Below are 21,367 nucleotides of genomic sequence, written 5' to 3'. Positions count from 1 at the left end.
GCCTAAGGCCACATGGAGCCGGTCATGAGCTGTCCCGTTTTGGGAATGTTCTCTTCACATTCTCAGCCCTGTGGTGTGGGGTCCCAAGGGTAGTGTGAAGGCAGAGGCCAGGGCTTAGTATGTGTGTGAAGGGAGGCGTCAGCCAGCTGCATGGTGACTCTGCTAGGCCTGGATTGGGGGACAAATTCCAGGCTTCCTTCTCAGGAAGCTTCCCAGGCTGTCCGGCTGGCTTCTGTCCCTTTTTAGGGTGGTATTTGTCTTCCCAGTCTGTCCTCCTTCCCCTGTCTGGGATTCCAGCTGGGCCAGGAGTGAGGACAGGCCTCAGCAGCTAGTTCTCAGGCCTCACAGGGCTGAGGAGAGACGTTCCCAGCAAGGCTTATGTCCAGCACTTGATTCCCAGGAGGTCAGTGCCCTTGTCCTGACATGCTCCAGGTCGTATCCAGAAGGAGTCTACGTTGTGGACAGAGCTCCAATGCTGCTGCCTGGGCCTGCCCACTCAGGTCAGCCCTGCAGAGACCTAGAGAATTTGCTGGGTTCCACTCGAGAACTGATATGACTTCTAGTCTTTGGGTCGGCAGCAGCTTTGGAAACACATTTTGCTCATGTTTTCCCCTGTCACATGCCTGGTGTAGAACCCTGATGCATGACTTCCTTCCCCTTAAATTAACTAAAGAAAATTCACTGCTTTTAAAACGGAAAAAAAAAAAAAGATGTATCTTGGGCATTTGGGCAGCTAAGACAATTGGTCCTCCCCTACAGATGAAAGACGAAGTAAGGGAGTTGAATGGTTAGAGAATGTGATCAGAGATCAGCTTGTGAAATGCCAGAAGGGCAGCCTAGAATTGTCGTCACTCATCTCTTGGCCCCTCCATGGTTAAGAACTTGGTAAAGAGAGATGGATGGTCACAGTGGCTGATGACAGTTCTGGCACTGGACTTACCCTCACGAGCACACCCTCTTGCAGTGTCTCGTTTGACTTTAGAGTGACCCCCATGAGCATTGTGTCCACGCCTCTACCAATAGAGAGTTGAATGGTTGCCTCTTAACGCTACTTTTGTTAGGTGTAGAGCTTGGCTTGCTGCTACAGCTGGCACCGATACTGAGCTCTCTTGTCTTGCTGCCCGCTGGCATTTCTGTAGTATTTCTGCACATGGGTGTGTGTCCTCCAGGGCTCACTCTCTACCTGTGTACCCTGTTACCCTGTAGTGCCATCTGGCTTTTAAAAATATTTTGTGTGTTTGAGTATTTTATGTATTTGTATATCTGGACATCACATGTGTGCCTGGTACCTGCAGTGGTCAGAGAAGACCCTGGATCCTCTGAAAGTGTCGTGACAGATGGTTATGAGATGATGTGTAAGGGCTGCAAATTGAGCCCAGGTCCTCAGCCAGTGTTCTTAACCTCTGAGGCATCTCTCCAGCCCGGCATGTGCCTTAAAGGGTCTCCCTGCACTGCTCCTGTCCTTTCCTTGCCCTGTTTGGAGAGAACCTGCCTGAACTGTAGCTGGCCTCTCCTGGTCCCAACCCTGTCCTGGGGCCTCACACAGCAGCTTCCTCTGTCCCTTTGAGGTTTGGAGGGTCATCTTGAGCCTCCTTACTCAACAGTTCCTCTGCAAACTCGCCCACCCATAGCTGTGAGCCCACTCCTGGTCCATGAGCTTTTCAACTATTTTGGTTTTTGTTTTGGGTCCCTCCCTCATTAAAGTAATGGAGAATTTGCCTAACTTCTGTGTTCTTTAACCTTTTTAGAGAAAAAGATCAGAGTTGAACAACAGTTTGTGGGCTGTTAGGGAGGCTATCAGATAAGGCTGTGCCCCAGGAGCAGACAATGTCCCCTTGTTCCTGCTTCTGAGCCTCACAATCAGTTGCTGTTGGGGCTAGCTCTGCCTCCAGCAGTGTCCCCGCAATGCCCATGCCTACATTTCCTGGGCCCTGGAATGAGGTGTCACAAATGAGTCGGCCCTGCGATGGCCTTTGCACTCCCTAGTGCCCAGTACCTTCTGTGGGCTGATAGAAGGCCAGGCTGAGGCTGGGGCAGTGTTAGTAGTCACCTCTGGCTCCTCTGAGCTGTAGGGGGATCTCCTGCAGTCACTTGGTGCTACAGATCTGAGGCAAGCCATTCCTCCTTGAGAGGGTGTTGTCCTCAGGCCCAACAGGGCCAGTGAGAATTAAAGGAGGCAAACAGTGTGGCGTGGAGAGGGCTCAGGCCGCGCGTGTACCCGGAGAGGCCAGGCACAGTGTGGCTGGCCTTTGAAGCCATACAGTTGAGTTAGACAAAAATGAAGGCTTGGTTTGGTCATTGCCAAAGTGATCTTTGAATGTTTGGCCACTACCTTGGGTCTGGGGCTCTGTGGGGGAGGAGGAAATGGAGTGAGCCATACTCTGTAGAAGGGCAGATTCAGTGGTTGGGGAGGGGGAGATGGCCACTGAGTCACTCCCTTCTTCCCTGCAGACTGTTAGGACCTGGTCAGACCAGCTCTAAGCCAAGGAGTTCAGTGTAGATCGCACTAACTGGTCTGGCTGACCAGTGAGTATCCGGGAAACTTCTGGCCAGAAGGCATGTGATTCCATTCCATGTGTATGGTGGAAGGGCCACTATAGGGCTAAAGAACTTTCTGTGTTTGAACAGGTCTCAGAAGGGTCAGGATGGACTGAAACACTGCCACCGACGAGGAAACAAGCTTCTTCGTCCTCTCTGCTAAGATTACTGGGGTTGGGGCGGCTTCAGGACATTGCTCTCAGGAATTAGCCTTGGTCATCCTCTTTTGAGTCATCTTTGTCACTTCTCCTAGGGAAGCACCTGGACTCAGGAGGTCTGCCCTAGTCCTACCTGACTTGACCTCCATCAGTTATGATTGAACTAGGCTGCTGAATCTTAGGAGCTTTGGCCCAAGAACTCTTGAAACTCTGAACACTGAAGCTAAGACAAACCCAGCCTACCCACAAGGAGTATAGACAACAATGTGACCTGGCTAATGTCCCTGTTTACTTGGAGGATCTGGAAAAAACTTGCATGAAAGTGCTTGATGTTGGATGTTGAATTTGGTGAAACCAAGGCAGAGTAGCCAAGTGCTGGGGGCTGCTGAGAAGACACAAGGAATCCCTGGGGTGGGGCAGCCCAGAGTGTGGGACCAGGTCTGGAACCTGAATCTCATCACAACTCAAGGGCCTAGGAAGCGAGTGCCCATCTCCAAACCTTGTTCTTGCAACCCTTCAGTATGTACCCAGTCCTGTTGTTCTCCGCTTGGGGCAGAATCCCTCCTTTCTCAGATAGGAAATGAACCCAAACAACACTAGGATGGGAATCTGGTCACTGTCTCTTGGGATTTTGCAGATTCTATGAGGTGATATATGTGATGTGGCTGGTGGCCCAGGGTTAATCCTTTTCCAGGGTACTGGCTGTTCTCTGGTGAGGGCACACACATGGCTTCAGACCTGAGCCTGTTGTAGACATATGACCTAGCTTCTTTGAGTACAGTATAGTCACACAGAATTCCTGCAAGGTTGTTGGAGATGTTCAGATCTGGGCTGTGGAGTTGATCCTCAGGTGGAGGTCCCAGCTGGAGACATTTTATTTCCTTTAGTGTCACCTTGCCAAAAAGACCAAGACTTTGATCTCCAGTGACTACAGAGGTCAGGGAAGGGGCTAAGATAGCCATGCATTTGGTTGCTTTCCCTGCTTCACCCAACCTTGGTCAGCCATGGGTAGGGGGTGGTAGAGGCCTTTTGTACAGTCCATCAGCCTTAAACACTGACTGCACATGGCAGCTGAGGACAGGACTGGGCAGGTCTCCCAGTGGGTAGCCTCTGGCAGATCAAACAGCTTCCTGAGTCTGCCTTCCCTTCTGTGAATGAAGCTCTTGGTAGGGCTGTATGCTGCTGAGCCAGCCAAGCATCCAGTCTGTGCTAGTGGGGGCATAGTTAAGAACACCTCTCACCTGGGGTAGAATGGCCCAGGTAGGCATGCTGCTTACCTCCCATTACCTGAACTTCCTAATGAGGGAAACTGCCCACTCACTGCCCCCTTGGAACCAGGATGGTTCGGGGTGCTCATTTCCCTCCTTGTTTCAGGCTTCTTGGTGCCATGTCAAAGGCTGGAGGTGAGAAAAGAAGTGACCCCACTATGTGTATGAGTGGAAGGCATGGTGGACAGAGGCATGACACAGACCAGTGGGGCAAGTAGTCCTTGGGTAGAGTGCCCAGAGGTGTTGCAGACACAGGACAGAACTGACTTCCTGGAGAGGTGCTTCTGAAGCCATAAGATGGCCCTGCTGGATCTCAGACCTGACCCAGTGACCATTCCCCTTATTAAATTCTATTCTTCTTACCATCGGTCCCCACAGGCATACCCTAGAGGGTTGCAACAGACCAGCTCCCTCTAAGCCTATATGGAGTAAGGCTGAGATTGTGTGTCAAGAACCTGAAGGGCAGAGGGGTAGCACACTGACTCCCAGGTCAGGGAAGGAAACACAAATGCATAATCCTTCAAGTCTTGCCACCACCACCAAGGGCCCTACTACCCAGGAACAGCAAGCCAGGGAGCCCTTAGAGATATGCTCTGCTCCATGGCTCCTTCATGGAGCAGTCTGTGGGGAGAGAGGCAAGCCAGAACTGCTCAGCTGTCACCAGTTGGGCTAGGCCAGTTCAGATGCCCTAAGTGTTCTGAGAGTCCTTCAGCCCTGTTTCTCCAGGAGGAGTCTTCTCAGGGAAGCTCAGACCAGCTGAAACAAGCCTGGGACAGCCTGGGGAAGAGAGGGAGGCAATGGTTTTACAGTCACTGGTTCTAGCCCCCGTTGTTTGGGGTCTGGCCTTTTGGGCTCCTCCAGCTCCAGGATCATTTGAGCAGGCCCTGGGTGATAAATTGTGCCTCACACTTCTGTTCCCAGCGACCAGAGGATGACCCCAGCTCCTCGACTCCTCCCTTTTTCTAACTGGGCTCCTAACCATATCTGGCTCTCAGCTAGGTCAGAAAACACTGATTCTGCTTTGCTGTTTTAGAACCTGGCTATCAGACCAAATTGATGAGGAGCTCAGCTCTTCTTAGGTCAAGTGACTTCTCTGGCATCTGAGGCAGGAGGTAACTTCCGTTGAGTTTGAGTTACGAAGACAGGTGGTTTGTGAGGTAGGCTGCTCACTTACAGCAGTGATGGGCTGGGGTATGAGCTGGGATTCAGATCTAGAGAAAAGCCTGTCTAAACAGTTAAAATCACATGGCAGAACAGATAGACTATGGTTCACGTTTGTAATTTGGGGCAGCCCAGGAGAAAACGAGAAGAGGGGCCTTTAGGTCCAGGACAGGTACAAACTTTGGAGCCCCAGTTGCCTTCTCAGGCTTGTGCAGGAGGCCAGGAGCACCCTCTGGTTCTGAGTGGTGGGACATGGCAGACTGTTCCACGCACATCCTCTGCTGTGTAGCCAGTGGGCCTAGGCCATGCCGCACACCGCAAGGGGAATGCTGAATGGAGGAGCATGGGTGGATTCCTGGCCAACTTGGATCTGCCTCAGCTCCCTCTGGTTCTGCTCCATCTCCTTGGAGCTCAGAGGTCACCTTTGTACTGGGTTAGAGAGGCACTGTGAAAAGGTTGATGGGTTTCCTGGGGTGGCTTAGGTGGCTGTTCAAGCAAGGGTTGGGGAAATGGAGATGGCTCACCTGGGGCTGCATTAAGAGTTGTACATTTCTAGTACCATGCCTGTCAGAGCCAGCCTGGACCTGTCTTTACTTGGTTATCAGGTGGCATCTTGGTGTCTTGTGTCTAGGCCTGAGTTGGGGTTCAATGACCATAACTTGGGTCTCAAAATATGGACCCAGCCTAGTGCCAGAGTTTCTGGTGCTGTGTAGAAAACTGAGGTTCCCTGCTACCCAGAGGCTCCAGGAGCTTCCCTGCCTCCTGTGGGTATGACAGGAGGGGCAGTGCCTGAGAAAGGGCTTCGCTGGCCATAACAGTCTTGATGAACGCTAGGACAAAGACCAGGGCAAAGGGCAGGGAGGATAGGGAAGGCCTCAGAGAACTACAAGGTCACAGCTCTTGCTTGCATGTTTGTGGGGCCACTGAAGGGCCAGGCCAGACCCTTCCCCAACCCCAAGTGGATACAGACTCCTCAGCAGCTGCAGTGTGGTGGGAAGGGGCTGTGACAGCCCTCCAGACCTGTCTGTTGAAGATGAGAGTGGGGTTGGGAGGAAGGGGAGCAATGGGGACAGAGGCAAGACAACTCGACAAAAGAATGGAAATCTGTTTGGTGCAGATATTATCAAGTCCCATGTGATGTTCCTGTTACTTCTGCAGGTCCCATCTGATGCCAAGGCTGAAGGAGTCTCGGTCACACGAGTCCCTACTCAGCCCCAGCAGCGCAGTGGAGGCGCTGGACCTCAGCATGGAGGAGGAGGTGATCATCAAGCCTGTTCACAGCAGCATCCTGGGTCAGGACTACTGCTTTGAGGTAGGCGCCTCCCACAGCTCTCCTCTGGTCACACGGCCAGGCTTGCACTGCAGACCCCTTAACGAGTACTCAGTGGCCTGTCAGCACAGGTTCTGGGGAACAATCTTGAATGGTCTTATCCCTCTATTTCTAGGAAGGTTTGTACCCAGTCCTCACCAATAGTAATCATGCTTTTGGGGATCCCTCTAGTAGATGAGTGAGCCTAGTAATGACAAGCCATGGCGGCCTAGTGTGGGTCCTCCTGGCACCTGCCACTCTGTGCCCCTTTATTCTTCTGGGTTAAGACTCCAGGCCAAGTCACACTGGGTATGGGCTGAGGTGTCCATGCCTGGGATAGGTCGGGAGGGTTGGGGCCCATCTTCTCGGTTTCAGAAGGAGTATACTCTCCAGTGCTTGGGTGTCGGTCTGCCTTGTCCAGTGGAGCCTGCATTTGCTGGGAGCAGCAAGGTCAGTGAGGGCAATTCTGGCCAAACTCCCTCACTTCAGGAAAACACCAGATTACAACTAGGAAGTAAACAGAGTTTATACCAGTAGTGGCGGGTGAAAGTCTCAGGCCTGGCCCATCCAAGAAGCTCGGCTCTCTTTTCTCTAGACTAGCACACTGCTAGGTTTCTGTGATCATCATTGCCACTAACTGATGGGTGAAGGGAACTCCCAGGAGAGGTCAATTTAGAACGAAACCTACCCTTGCTTGTTTCCTGGGAGCCTGTGACGATACTTGGGATGAGTATGCACTCTGACTCCAGCAGGGTACCCCATACTGTCTCTTTCTTAGGGAGAGGGAGGCCAGAGTGAGGAAGCTGCTTTTTTGTTGGACAAGAGAGAGGTGGGGCAGGGGCCTAAAAGCCCGACTACTCTCCTGCTGCTGACCTGCCGGGGCACAGTGGGGTTCAGAGGTATCAAGCAGCTTCTCTTTGCCTCATCTGTGGCTGCTGTACAGTCATAGTGGCCTCGGCGTTTGCTAGCTGACCAGCCTTGTTGTGACTCCCTTCCCCCACACCATCCTGTTTGCCCCAACAGGTGACAACATCATCGGGAAGCAAGTGCTTTTCCTGCCGGTCAGCAGCTGAACGAGACAAATGGATGGAGAACCTGCGGCGAGCAGTACACCCCAACAAGGTAGGCCTGGACCCACTCTTGCTGAAACCCAGACACAAGGGCGTGGAGGGGCAGGCATGAGCGAACTGGGAGGAACTGAGTTCTGAGCTCCGACAGCTGTTAGGTACTGCTTCCCAACACTATACACCGCGGAGCCTGGGACACGGAGCTGCATTCCCCTTTTAGAAGTTGGGACCTGTATCCTGCACAGTGCCACTTCCTGCTAGCCCGCTGTAGCTCCTGAGTTCTGTTTTAGCCCAGACATCTACACCCTTCTCCAGGTGATGTCCTCTTATCTTTAACTGTCCCTGGACTCTTCATCTGGTTGAACCCTGACCGTAATCACCCCTGTGTCTGTCTTCCCAGATGACTTGGGGGGTTTAAATTGAATCGTGATTACCATGACATTGTTAAACAAGGGGTCTTAGCATCAGTCACCTACCTCTTAAGTTGCTTTATGGACTGAGAGACTGAGAGACTGTGGTGCCACTGCCTGTAAGGCTCTAGGTTGTGCCCTCTCCTTCCTCAGTCTCACTCTGAGGCAGGGCTATCTCAGTACTGTTTTCTAGGAGACCTACCTGGGGCCCAGGTTAACTCAGGTGCTTATGGTTAGCGAGCTAGCTAGCGATCAGCAGTGTAGACAGATGGAGCACTATCCATGGGGATCTCTCCTGTCACTACCTGTATACCTCGCCACTCAACCTCTCCCAGGTCTCTGAGGACTCCTGGGCTCTGGGCTGGCCAGTAGGTAGATAACAGCCACAGTTGACCACTCCAGACCCCTCTTCTACAGGACAATAGCCGGCGTGTAGAGCACATCCTGAAGCTATGGGTAATTGAGGCCAAGGATTTGCCGGCCAAGAAGAAGTACCTGTGTGAGCTCTGCCTGGACGATGTGCTGTATGCCCGTACTACGGGCAAGCTCAAGACGGACAATGTCTTCTGGGGAGAGCACTTTGAGTTCCACAACCTGCCGCCTCTGCGCACAGTCACTGTCCACTTGTACCGGGAGACTGACAAGAAAAAGAAAAAGGAACGCAACAGTTACCTAGGCCTGGTGAGCCTGCCAGCTGCCTCTGTGGCTGGGCGGCAGTTTGTGGAGAAGTGGTACCCAGTAGTGACACCCAATCCCAAGGGGAGCAAAGGCCCTGGGCCCATGATCCGAATCAAAGCACGCTACCAGACCATCACCATCTTGCCCATGGAGATGTACAAAGAGTTTGCCGAACACATCACTAACCACTACTTGGGGCTGTGTGCAGCTCTCGAGCCCATCCTCAGTGCCAAGACCAAGGAGGAGATGGCCTCCGCTCTGGTGCACATCCTGCAGAGCACAGGCAAGGTCAAGGTGAGTATAACTACCTGCCTGCTGAAAGATTGCCAATGGATGCTGGGCTGCCTGCCCTTTCTGGACCTGGGTTATGTAATCTGCTTCGTTTTGGAGACACCCATTACAGCCAGTTAGGCTCCCTAAAATTGAGCACAGTGCCATGAGTTGGGGAGAACTTTGTACTCTACCAGTAGCAGGGCTGAACCCCGAAGATACGGTGCAATGAGTAGATTGGGACTGGTAGTGCAGGGTGGGCCTCCCCTGCCGTCCCCTGCTGTACTCAAGCAGGTGTGTACCTGGACTCTTTCAGTATATGAGCTCAGACGCGCATACCCAATGGGATATGGGTTGACAGATATCCCCAACAGGTGAGCCACCTTCGTAGCTCAGCCTCCACCCACACCTTCACACATGGCTTTTGCACACAAGCGCATGGGTGCACATGCCCTTGCTGAGTGTAGACAGTCAGCTGAGGCCCTGGTGCCTTGCAGGAGTAGGGATCAAAGAGTCATGTAAATAGGCTCTGCTTCATGACTGAAAGGGCCCAACTCTGCTTTTGCCCACTCTTGAAAAGGTCCCAGAAAGGACACACCTCCACTCCACCCTCCTGGTTTAGAGGACAAAATGTCCCAAGTAGACACACCATCTCTTTCCTGCCTAGCTCAGTAGCATATGGCTTCCCTCTCTGCCTGCATGGTGAGACTCTCCCAGTGAGCACAAAGAGCGGGAGTTGTCCTGGCTGCCTGCATTGTAGTAGACTTCAGGTGACTGGCCAGGGAGGGAGGGGCACCTGAGCCCCCAGGGAACTTAGCTTGGATGCCCACAGGGCAGAGCTCAGTGTTTTAAGATTCCACAAGCCTTTGGTCAACTCTGATCTCTTGCTAGAGGCCCTGGCAGTGAGGCTATGGTTGAAAGCCCCTTGTCCTCTGCATCTTCCACTGCCTGCTGGACTGACTGGCACTGTGCGGTAGGACAGAGAGGGAGAGGAATTGCCTCACCATTGACTCCATGTTGCCAGGACCCTCCTCCCCTGTGCTTGCCTTCAGGCTGGCTGCCAGATAGGCCATCTCTTAAAGTACTGCATGTTTTTATTGTTGTTTGGTTTTTAAATTTTATTTATTCTTTGTGTATGTGTGCTTTGTCCGCACATATATCTGTGCACCACATACATGCCTGCTTCCCACAGAGGCCAGAAGCATTGGCTCCCTGGGACTGAGTTACAGGTGGTTGTGAGCTACCACGTGGGTACTGGGATTCCAAGCTCGGTCCTCTGAAGAGCACCAGTGCTCCTAGCTCCTGGTCCACCTCCATCCCAAGCGATATTGCTTTGTTTTGCTGGTGGGTAGTGGGCTGGAGAGGCTGCAACCTGGAAATTATAGAAGTTTCGGACCAAAGAGGGCAAGCTGGGAGGTTTAACCCTTCCCTGCTGTGCTTTTAGTTCCCAGTCCCAAGGGCTACTGTGGCTTGGGAAGCTAATGATGTCTGAAGCAGTCAAGAGGCATACTAAGCATGGAGGGATAGAAAGTAACTCATGTCTCTGGGTTGTTGTCTCTGGAATAATCTAGAACTGGCAGAATATCTTGAGCCAGGTAGAACGCATGTAGAAGATTACTTGTGTAATGAGGGGTAGGCAGTCTGCCTTCCCAGGGTGACAGCTGTACTCTGGGGTTCCCATACCCATGTCCTGACACCCCCTGCCCTCTATCCCGGTCCTGTTTGCCTAAGCTTTTCAAGTTTCCATCCTAGGACCCCCCCCCCACACACACACACATGAACTCTGTGTATGATCTTGGAGGGATAATGGAGCCTCAGAGGCAATACCTGGCCCCAGATAGCTGTGTGGCCATGGACAAGTTGTTTTCCTTCAGTTCAGGAAGATGGCGGCTCTGAATAGGAGCCATGATGGCACTTCAGGAATGATGGGCTCCTTACCTCTCTGCTCACTGGGTTTCCAAGATGTGATTCTAGAATCCCAGAGAGGTCAACTGTAGCTCCTCCCACCCCAAGTCCTGCCTTTCTCTCAGCCCTTCTTTTGTTGGCTCATGAATCCAGGTCTTTCTTTGTTTGTTTTTCTTTTTTCTTTTTTTTTTTTTGAAAGAGGGTTTCTCTGTGTAGCCTTGGCTGTCTGGAACTCTCTTTGTAGACCAGGCTGGCCTTGAACTTGGAGATCTCCTGCCTCTGCCTCCTGAGTACTGGGATTAAAGGTGTGTACTCCCATCGCCTGATCAAGGTTTTGATTCTGTATTTAAAAGGATCCCCAAAAAATTAGCACATTGGAATTAGGGTTTTCCATAGCTCCAGAAACCTTGGCCCATGCTGGCTCTCTTGCAGGTTCTGCACTGGCCCCTCAGTTGCTGCCGTGAGTCTCTCTCTGCTGTGCCCCTTTTCCCTCTCCTGGGTCTCAGGTTGGCTTTGGCCTTGAGGAAGGGAGCAGCCACCCAGTCAGGTACCACAGCCACAGGGAGGTGTGGCTGAGCTTCTCTGCCAGTGTCTTCCCGCTACATCATGATGAGCAAGCTGCCTCCGAGTCCTGCAGCCGAGAAGAGTGATGGTTCTGCCGTCACATCCGCTCAGCTCAGGTTCTGCTCTGCTCCCCTCCCGCCTTCCTAGGACTTTCTAACAGACCTGATGATGTCAGAAGTGGACCGCTGTGGGGACAACGAGCACCTCATCTTCCGAGAGAACACACTGGCCACCAAGGCCATCGAGGAGTACCTCAAACTTGTGGGCCAGAAGTACCTGCAGGACGCATTAGGTAGTTGGGGACGTTATTGGGCCAGCAGGTGGCAAGGGCTGGGCAGCGCTCATCAGACCCTCACTGCCTTCTCCATGCTCACCCAACCGCAGGTGAGTTCATCAAAGCTCTGTATGAGTCAGATGAGAATTGTGAAGTGGACCCAAGCAAGTGTTCAGCTGCCGACCTTCCTGAGCACCAGGGCAACCTCAAGATGTGTTGCGAGCTGGCCTTCTGTAAGATCATCAACTCCTACTGGTCAGTGCCGCGTGCCTAGGCCTCCCATCCTTCCATCGTGGCTGTCCTCTTCTGTCAGACTTCCCCCCTCCCCAATCTCCTTGGGTCAACAACTGACCTCACTGAGTTGCTGGATTGGCAGGTTCCTGTCAGGGCCCTTCTGAGTTCTAGGAAAGCACTCTAGAATATCTGTAAGGTGTGTGTGTCTATGTTGGAAGGAACTTGGAGATGGCAGTTCATTTGCACCTATGTAGTAAACAGCTTGCACAGGGTGAGGCCAGTGTCAGCATCCTGGCACCTACTCTCAAGGCTCCTCCCCTGTCTGTCCCTGAAGGTTATCACACTTGAATCAATTGAGCAGGGGTAGGTGTGACTGCCTGAGCACCTGCTAGACCCCGCCCTAAGACTTTAGCCCCGCCCCTCCCTCGGCCCTCACAGCAGTGGCTTAGTCACTGTTGACTGGGAGCATTCTAGAGTCTGCCAGGGCTGATCTGGAATGGGAGGTGTTTGTTATTCCCAAAGGACAGGCAAAGGCAGGCCAACTGGGTGAGCAGTGGCCTTGGGAAGGGGTCAATGGCCAGTCCTAGGGGTAGGTACCTATTTGTCCAGGTCCCTCAACCTGTGTTGCACCAGATGCTTTCATGGTGTAAGGAGACAGCTGGAGAGTCTTGAGATCCCTCAGAATACACTGCCATTTCCTGCAGAGCTGAGTTCTCAGCCTCTGCCCTCTGTTCCACAGGGAAGACATTGTGCCGTAGGAATCTCCTTTTACCCCTCCGGCCTCTAGCAGAGGCTTCTCTCCTGGTCAAGTTCATCAGTAGACATCACCTGGCTCAAGCACCAGGCCTGAGGGCTGCCTACCCCCACTTCTCTAGGGCAGCCCTGCTGCTTCGGCCTCCTTTGTTGCCACATGCCCTGCTGGGCTACTGTAGGCCTGCAAGGCAAGGGGGATGGGAGCCATGTCAGGCTGATCAAGTCTAAAGATGGCTCTGAGAGCTTGGGTAGGCCTTCTTTCATCTTAGAGAACCTGAAACTGAAACCCAGGAAAACACAGGGTCTTGGTTAGGAACCTCCTTCTGGGCTCAGGACAGAGCCAGAAGTTGACTAGGTCCAGGGGTCACTGGAATCCCCAGGGTGGAAATGAAGGAAAGCCACCCTAAGGCAGGTGGGTTGGGATACTCAGTGGAACCAAGAATCCTGTTTCCATGCCTTCTTACTGTGTCACTGCAGGGAAGGTTTATTAGACCTTGGCAAGCTGTGTTCTCACTAGCTGAGGGTACTCCTGCTCAGTCATCATGAGCACTGTGGAAAACTCAGATTCCTATGACATCATTCAGGCAGAAGTGGGAGCCCAAGGAACAGCACTCTGTCTGTCCTATAGTTTCCTTCTTGCCTTCAGACCCGGAAGCCTGTTGTTAGGGTGGAAAGATAAGTTTCCCCTGGGAAGATGCGAAATAGTGTCGTGTCACTCTTGCTGCTGAGCCTGGTGTAGAGCCAGTTCTGCCAGCCTCAGAGCATGGCCACGTGAATCTTGAGCCCACCCTGTGTGGTGTTGTCTCCGTTCTGTTGAGCAGCCTCCCTGCCCAGCAGGTATCTTGCCTAGTTGTCTGCAGAGCCCTGAGCTCCTGCCACTATCGGCATGGAGATGGCCTTGTGCTGTCCTGGGCCCTGCCTGACCCCCAGGCCCATCTTTGTTCCTACTCAGTGTCTTCCCACGGGAGCTTAAAGAGGTGTTCGCCTCATGGCGGCAGGAGTGCAGCAGCCGTGGCCGACCAGATATCAGTGAACGGCTCATCAGTGCCTCCCTCTTCCTGCGCTTCCTCTGCCCTGCCATCATGTCGCCCTCGCTCTTCAACCTGCTTCAGGAGTACCCTGATGACCGCACGGCTCGCACCCTCACACTCATCGCCAAAGTCACCCAGAACCTGGCCAACTTTGCCAAGTGAGTCTCCTGGTCCCATGGGGTTGAGGTCCACCAGGACAGAACCTTGGGGTGTGTCTGTACCTGACCTGGGCTAGTGCAGAGGGCCTTGCTTTTGTCCCTGTCACTCTCAGCCCCCCTCCTCCCGCCACTTACTTCAGAATAAAACCTCCTCCACACCCATCCTCCCAAGGAAAAGCACATGCCATTTTGGTATGCTTCCTTGGATTTCAAAGGTGGGAAGACAAGATATTTTTTCCTTCTGCTTTTTTGAATTAACATATTATCATAACATGCCATAAGGGTTCTCCTGTGTCTTTTAAGATCAAACTCCACTTTGCAGTGAATGGCTGACTTCCTGAGTAGCTGGGCACTTGGGGTAATGCTGCCTAGGTGATTGCCTATAAAGCACTTCTGGGATTGGGGGCCACATTCTTCTTTTTTTCAGTTAGATTTTTCAGTTAGATCCTGGAGCTGGATTGGGGATGGTTATGAACCACCATGTGATGCTGGGAATGAGCCCTGGTCCTCTGCAAGAGCAGCTTGTATTCAACCACCGAGCCAAGGGCTGAGACCCCTTGGCCGCCATTTTAGAGAGTGTAGTTAGGCATGGCAGGGCTGGGGTGATCATTATTAATTCATAGTTGTAGATTGAACCTTTTTCCAGGGCTCTCTGTGCTGGGTTCTGACTGTACCTGAGTTAGCCCTGACCCCATGCCTCTGGAGCATAGCATATCAGCCAGGGGGACATGCAGTAGATAGACGAATGGGACTAAGACACAAACTAGAGTCCTAGGAGAGCCCGTGGCTGTGGGGAGGAGCGATGGGAAGGCCAGCAGCAGAGGCTAGCGTGATGGTAAGGACCTGGCGCCTGAGGAATCTAGGGCATTAAGACAAAGCCAGAAGAGACAGGGCACAATTTTCGGGAGGGCTGCAGGGACCCAAAGGCCACATGTGTAGAGGGGCACCATTCAGCATGGCCCTTGCCTCTTTTGGATCCTGAAAGGGATCTACGCTCAGCACGCTCTGCCTGGAGGAGAGATGCTGAGGGAAACTGTAGCCATGCTTGAGACAAAAAATGACAGAAGCACGGGGGAGGGAGGCCAGTGACTGCTAGGGACAGCAGTCACTAAGTGACTAGAAAGAAGATCAGTCAGCTGGCCTGGTCATACGGAGATGAAGAGGAAGGGGAATTGACAACTGCCTCTGGCTGACTGTCCGGTGGATGATGGTGTCTGCCCTTGAGATAGGGAACTCGGGAGGAGGGCGCTGGACTTGCGGTGCCCGATGACTCCAAAAGCTCAGGAGAGACCTGGGCCAAGGGCGATCTGAGGGTCACTTGTGCACCACCAGGCCTTCAGATCACTTTTTATGCAGGGGCCCATAAGGGTCAGTCTGTAGAGGAAACACTCCATTCTAGTGACTTTAGCTCCCGAGAAGGGTAGAGTGGTCTTGGCCTTGGGAAGAGGGCCCTGGTTACTCAAGAGTTCTTGAATGGCAGTAGCTGTGGTGGGGATGGAGATGGGACCTGACTCAAATGAGGGGAACTCACTTTGGCTGCCCTTCGTGTCCAGGTTTGGAAGCAAGGAAGAGTACATGTCATTCATGAACCAGTTCCTGGAGCACGAGTGGACCAACATGCAGCGCTTCCTGCTGGAGATCTCCAATCCTGAGACCCTGTCCAACACAGCAGGCTTCGAGGGCTATATAGACCTGGGCCGGGAGCTGTCCAGCCTGCATTCCCTACTCTGGGAAGCTGTCAGCCAGCTTGAGCAGGTGCCTGTTGCCTGGACTAGATGGTGCAGCTCCATGCAGGGCACACTGTATGACAGATTAGCCTGCAGGGTACTCTTTGTCACAGGGATCTCTGTGGCTGAATGCCATGTTCACTCCCCAGCACTGGCTGGAGCCATTTGCTCTGGGTACTGGGTTTGAATCTGCTTCTCTGGGCTCACCTCTGGTGGCCAAGTACCACATATGTTCACCCCTTACCTTGATGGTATAAGAAATGGGTCTGACTTGGTTGCTTTATTGAAAATGCCCTTGCTCTTGATTTTGTAGCCACTGGGAAGAAAAACTCTGAGGATCCTATCCCTTCCATGTCAAAATGGAATTTGGGGGCCTCTTTGGAGCAAGGGCTTGTAGCTCAGTGGTGGGGTGCTGATCTAGCATGCACAAGGCCCTAAGTTTGGTTCCTAATTCAGGAAAGAAAAGAAAAGAAAGCTTTCTGTAGTTGCCGTAGGCTGTCAGCATGTATGCATACCTGACATTCCTTCAGTCACCTAGCCCAAGCAGCCCTTCTCTAGCTTGGCATTCTACTGATTTCCCCCAATGGCTGCAGCCTCCAGTGAGCCTGCCAGGACCCACTTCTTAACTAAGCATGCTTTCCAGAACTCTTGGGGGTCACTTTACAAAAGTAATGATTACTGACCTGTAGCTGGACTTTTCTCTCCTACCCGCCAGTTCCCTAATAGCCATTCTGAGGCTTAATATTAATTACAAACTATTTGGCCTGTTAACTCAGGCTTATTGTTACTAGCTCTTACAACTTAAATCAACCCATTTCTACTAATCTGTATTTTACCATGAGGCTCTTAACTTATTACTTCACATCTTGCTTCTCCAGTGGCTGCTGGCATCTCCCAGACTCTGCCTTCTTTTTCCCTGTGTCTTTGCTTGGATTTCCCGCCTGTCTCTATTCTGGCTGGCTATTGGTCAAATCAGCTTCTTTATTAACTAATGGTAATAAAACATATTCACAGCATACAAAGAGACATCCCACATCACTGACTCCAGGCTAGAAGTCCCCTACCTCTTGTCCCATCCCTAGAGGTGATTCCTCAGTGTACTTTGCCATGCTGTCTTATAGACATGTTTTTACACACAGGCAAGAGCACATGTGGATCTCTGTTTTGCTGTTTATTTTCTAGAGAACTTAATTGTGCAAGGCCATTATATCCGTTTGTGTCTTCCTACATCACGTTGTCCAGCACCATCTCTGGCCTTTCAGTGCAGCAGGGTATCCTGCCATGGGAATACTGCCAACCTCACCCATGCACACTGGTGGACTCCAGGCCCTCCCAGAGTCTCACCAGCACTCTTGCCGTTGAAATTGCAGGGAGGCGGTTTTGCTTATGGCTTACTCCCACCTTCCAGTCCTGAGCCAGTGTGCCGGTCACTGCCCTGTGGGTCTCAGAACCAGGCAGAAAATACAGAAAATGACCAGTGTTGTCATAAAAGTGATAGGGTGTGACAAGAATTTGAAATGGAACTGTAGCCTCCACAGCTGTGCCGTAGGAATTGCAGGTTCTTACATGCATGGCTTTCCACTGCAAAGGTAGTGTCCGCTCCCTTCAGCTCAGCCAGAATCCTCTGTGCCACATCTATGCTGTGACAGGGAGGTTCAGAAGGGCCCAGGCACTATATTTTCTTGGGCCAGTACCCTGTGTATCTGTTCTATATCTGGCATGTATCTACAGGCTAAGGTATAGAGGGATCAAGTCTATCCCCTGATAAAGAGACTGGCATAGATGCCTCTTGGGTAGGGAGGTATAGAGTGAGAGAGGCCACACCAGTATTGGGGGTTATAACAAGGCAGATTTGTAGCACCTACCCAGACTTGCTGGGTCTGACTGGTGGGAAGCAGGGCTCTACATTTCTGTGATTTCAATAGGTGACAACTGCTTTTTTTCCATTTTTGCAGAGCATTGTGTCCAAACTGGGTCCCCTGCCTCGTATCCTAAGGGATGTCCACACAGCACTGAGCACTCCAGGTAGTGGGCAGCTCCCTGGCACCAATGACTTGGCCTCCACACCAGGCTCTGGCAGCAGCAGCATCTCAGCTGGGCTGCAGAAGATGGTGATTGAGAATGATCTCTCTGGGTAAGAGCTGCCGGGTGTGCTGGGTGAGGTGGGTGTGCATGCAGGCTAGGCACAGGCCAGCTATGGTGTCAGGAAAGATGATGCCCATACAAGTACTTACAACTAGCCTAACGAGACCCAGAGTGTGTGGGGCAAGTTTAAGGGATGAGCTACTTTGGGATAAATCAGAACAGGCTTCTCAGAGAAGGTGGGTGGTGCTTGTAGCGCATTTATGCTTTTTCTGTTTCTGGGAAAGACATTCTTGGGTTTAAGGCTGATCACAAGCAGAGAGCTGAGAAAGCCCGTGGTTAGGGATAATTACTGACCCTCAATTCCCTGAGATTTCCACAGGATCCGTCCTTGTTAAAAACATCCCTTGCTGGGTGTGGTAGTGCATACCTTAAATGCCATTGCTTGGGAGATGGAGGCAAACAGGTCTCTATGAGTTTGAGGCCAGCCTGGTCTATAGAATTAAATTCCGGGACAGCTCAAACTATATAGGGAGATCTTGTCTCTAAACAAATAAATAAAATAAACAAATAAAATACACATCTTGTATTTCTAGGGCTTTAGAAAGCTGGCTTTGAGATCCCTAGTCCCAGCTTCATTGAGCACTGAGCATAGAGTAACTAACTGGACATAGTTACTCTATGAACTCAAAGAGTAGAGGGGGGTGGGTTAAGGCAGAGGGAGTGTTTTGTAAAGAAGTGTGGAGTTGGTTAGACTATGTGCCACGGTCTCTGCCAAGGCATGGGAGCAGCTCATGAGGAAGGCTGGAGTGGCAGGACAGGAGACTCATTCTGGGGTAGTAGCAGCTTTGCACATTCTTACATGACCTACCTGGCTCCTCACAACTGTGCTTGGTGTCTGGGGAAAGTCCAAGGTTAAGATGCAGACAGATCTGGAGTGAGAAAGCTGTCCAGCCTTGGTAGAGTGGGGGAGGGTGTGGCCTGCAGCACAGATTCAGACTTGTCTGCTTGTCTCATGCCCTTGACAACTCCTCTGATACCCTGTTTTTGTCAGGAATGGCAGTCCCCGCCTGCCACTCAAAAAGAGTGGTATTAGGAGGCGGGGCAGGGGAGGTTTCACTAGCTCCCTCCCTCCCCACTAGAGTTACTAGACTGACTAGGAACAAGAGGGGAGGCAGAAGGAGCCCCAGTCACTTGGAAAATGATGTTCACAATTCAGAACTCCAAGCTTTGGACTCAGGTTTAACTATGGGACACTTCTAGACCCTGGCAGCCATTGTCCCAAGATGCACCTACAGGGATAAGTCCTGCCCAGCAGTCTGTCCTAAAACTGTCAGGGCTGGTCCCTAAAGAGAAGTTCTTTCGGAACAGCCACCTCTCCAGTGACCCTCCTGCCACCCAGCCGTGTCCGCAGCTCTGGTTCAAGATGCCAGGCCCAGCAGGTAGTGGTGCTGTTGGTTTGGACACATGAGGCTGGACTCACGGTTCTTTTCCCCTTCTTTCCCTGTGTGTGCTTGTCTCCCTGCAGTCTGATAGATTTCACCCGGTTACCGTCTCCAACCCCCGAAAACAAGGACTTGTTTTTTGTCACAAGGTCCTCCGGGGTCCAGCCCTCACCTGCCCGCAGCTCGAGCTACTCAGAAGCTAATGAGCCTGACCTGCAGATGGCCAACGGCAGCAAGAGCTTGTCCATGGTAGACCTCCAGGATGCCCGCACACTGGATGGGGAGGCAGGTTCCCCAGTGGGCCCCGATGCCCTACCTGCTGATGGGCAAGTGCCTGCAACTCAGCTGGTGACTGGGTGGCCAGCCCGGGCAGCCCCAGTGAGTCTCGCAGGGTTGGCCACAGTGCGGCGGGCAGTGCCAACACCGACCACACCAGGCACCTCCGAGGGTGCACCAGGCCGGCCCCAGTTGCTGGCCCCACTCTCCTTCCAGAATCCTGTATACCAGATGGCGGCTGGTCTGCCGCTGTCACCCCGTGGCCTTGGTGACTCAGGCTCTGAGGGCCACAGCTCCCTGAGCTCTCACAGCAACAGTGAGGAGTTGGCAGCTGCTGCCAAACTGGGAAGCTTCAGCACTACTGCCGAAGAGCTGGTGAGGCGGCCTGGTGAGCTGGCACGGCGGCAGATGTCACTGACTGAGAAGGGTGGGCAGCCTACAGTGCCAAGGCAAAACAGTGCTGGTCCCCAGCGAAGGATTGACCAGCCGCCACCACCACCGCCACCACCACCTCCTGCACCCCGAGGCAGAACACCTCCTACCTTGCTGAGCACCCTACAGTACCCACGGCCCTCGAGTGGAACCCTGTCATCAGCATCACCTGACTGGCCCGGCCCTGGCACCCGGCTGCGGCAACAGTCCTCCTCCTCCAAGGGAGACAGCCCAGAGCTGAAGCCCCGTGCTGTGCACAAGCAGGTCAGCACTGGGCGGGCCTCCTGGTCAGCCAGCAGTCATACCCATGCCATGCTCTTCCTTGGTCATTTCACCTCACTTGCACCCAGCTGTCATCCCATGCTGATGGGGCTGTGTCCCGCCGCATCCCCTGGCCCACCCACCATATGCACTCCTTTTTCTGACAGTTGGGACCTCTAAGGCTTTAAGAAATGCCAGGCTCCTTCACCAGTTCCCCAGGGGTAGGCTGAGTCAGGAAATAAGGCATGTTTCTGTTCTTTCATCCATGCCTAGTAAAGTTCTTGCCCAAACCCCAAGCCCACCTGTCCCTCTGGCCCTGGTTCCTAAAGCACTCACAGACTGAACCTACCTTTGAACATAACTATCAAGAAGGTGGCCCATCCCTTCCACCCAAGGACTTCAACAAGACAGATTATTGTGCAGTAGGTTGACCACCCCTCAGCCAAGCTGCCGCAGCACCTAATGGTAGCAGAATACAGTGCTCTGAGCCCGCCTGGGCTTTTGGCTGGCTCTGGCTGCTGTCTAAAGGTCAATGTCCTTGAGAAAGTCCTCGGGCAGCTTGAGGTCCTCTCCCTTCCCACCTATGACTCCCTAGTGACCGTCACTGCCCACCATCTCTGCCTCTCACAGCCCCTCACAGCTGCGTTTTATTGTAGGGCCCTTCACCCGTGAGCCCCAATGCCCTGGACCGCACAGCCGCTTGGCTTTTGACCATGAACGCGCAGTTGTTAGAAGACGAGGGCCCGGGCCCAGATCCCCCCCACAGGGATAGGCTAAGGAGTAAGGAGGAGCTCAGCCAAGCAGAAAAGGTAAAGCTGGGCTGGGTGGAGGGCGGGCTGCCTGCACCAGTCCGAGGGGGCGGGGTCTGGAGAGAGCCTTAGTGGAGTGAGAGTGCGGAGTTATCAGTCACGGACCTGAGAGGAAAGCAACCAGAGTGTTTCCATTACAGGCTGCACATAGTTACTTGAGACAGGGCATTGTGCAGTCTTGGAACACGGGGGTCAGAACTTGAAGAAGGCCTTTTGCAACTGAGCATTTAAGGAGCTGCTAGAGACTCTTGGGGAGTCTTGGGAACAAGGAGCCAGAGGCAGGGGTCCCATGACTGCTATGAGAGCCACACACACAGGTTCTTTCCCCTTGATTTAGGCCTGCCTAGGGTTTAGGGAGTTACCAAGATAAGGGATAAGGCTACATTACCAATGGGATGTGCTCTTTCACCCAGGGAAAATTTAAGTTGTGGAAGTTCCTGATCTCACCCCACCGTGTATCTAGCGTTTCTGGGGTGGTGGCATGCTTTGACTCCATGGCACCTCCCTGGATTCATGAGCGGGCCTTACCTTTCTCTGGATACCAAGCTCCAGGTAGA

At 52.7% G+C, this 21,367-nt stretch overlaps 1 protein-coding gene across 1 annotated transcript in view; it reads left to right on the top strand.

The window, feature by feature from the left end:
- Positions 1-21,367, top strand: part of Dab2ip (DAB2 interacting protein) — a 109,624-nt gene that overhangs the window by 79,773 nt on the left and 8,484 nt on the right. Inside the window, 10 exon segments of the mRNA XM_087899679.1 lie at positions 6,284-6,437; positions 7,458-7,556; positions 8,329-8,883; positions 11,476-11,620; positions 11,713-11,857; positions 13,542-13,778; positions 15,332-15,533; positions 17,461-17,639; positions 19,116-20,004; positions 20,658-20,810. Coding sequence (XP_087755805.1) covers positions 6,284-6,437; positions 7,458-7,556; positions 8,329-8,883; positions 11,476-11,620; positions 11,713-11,857; positions 13,542-13,778; positions 15,332-15,533; positions 17,461-17,639; positions 19,116-20,004; positions 20,658-20,810 — 2,758 coding nt within the window.

This window comes from Myodes glareolus, chromosome 21, assembly GCF_982192425.1.
Source record: "Myodes glareolus chromosome 21, mMyoGla1.1, whole genome shotgun sequence".
Taxonomy (NCBI): domain Eukaryota; kingdom Metazoa; phylum Chordata; class Mammalia; order Rodentia; family Cricetidae; genus Myodes; species Myodes glareolus.
Note: the sequence above shows the minus strand (reverse complement) of the source record. Positions and strands in the feature narration are given on the sequence as shown.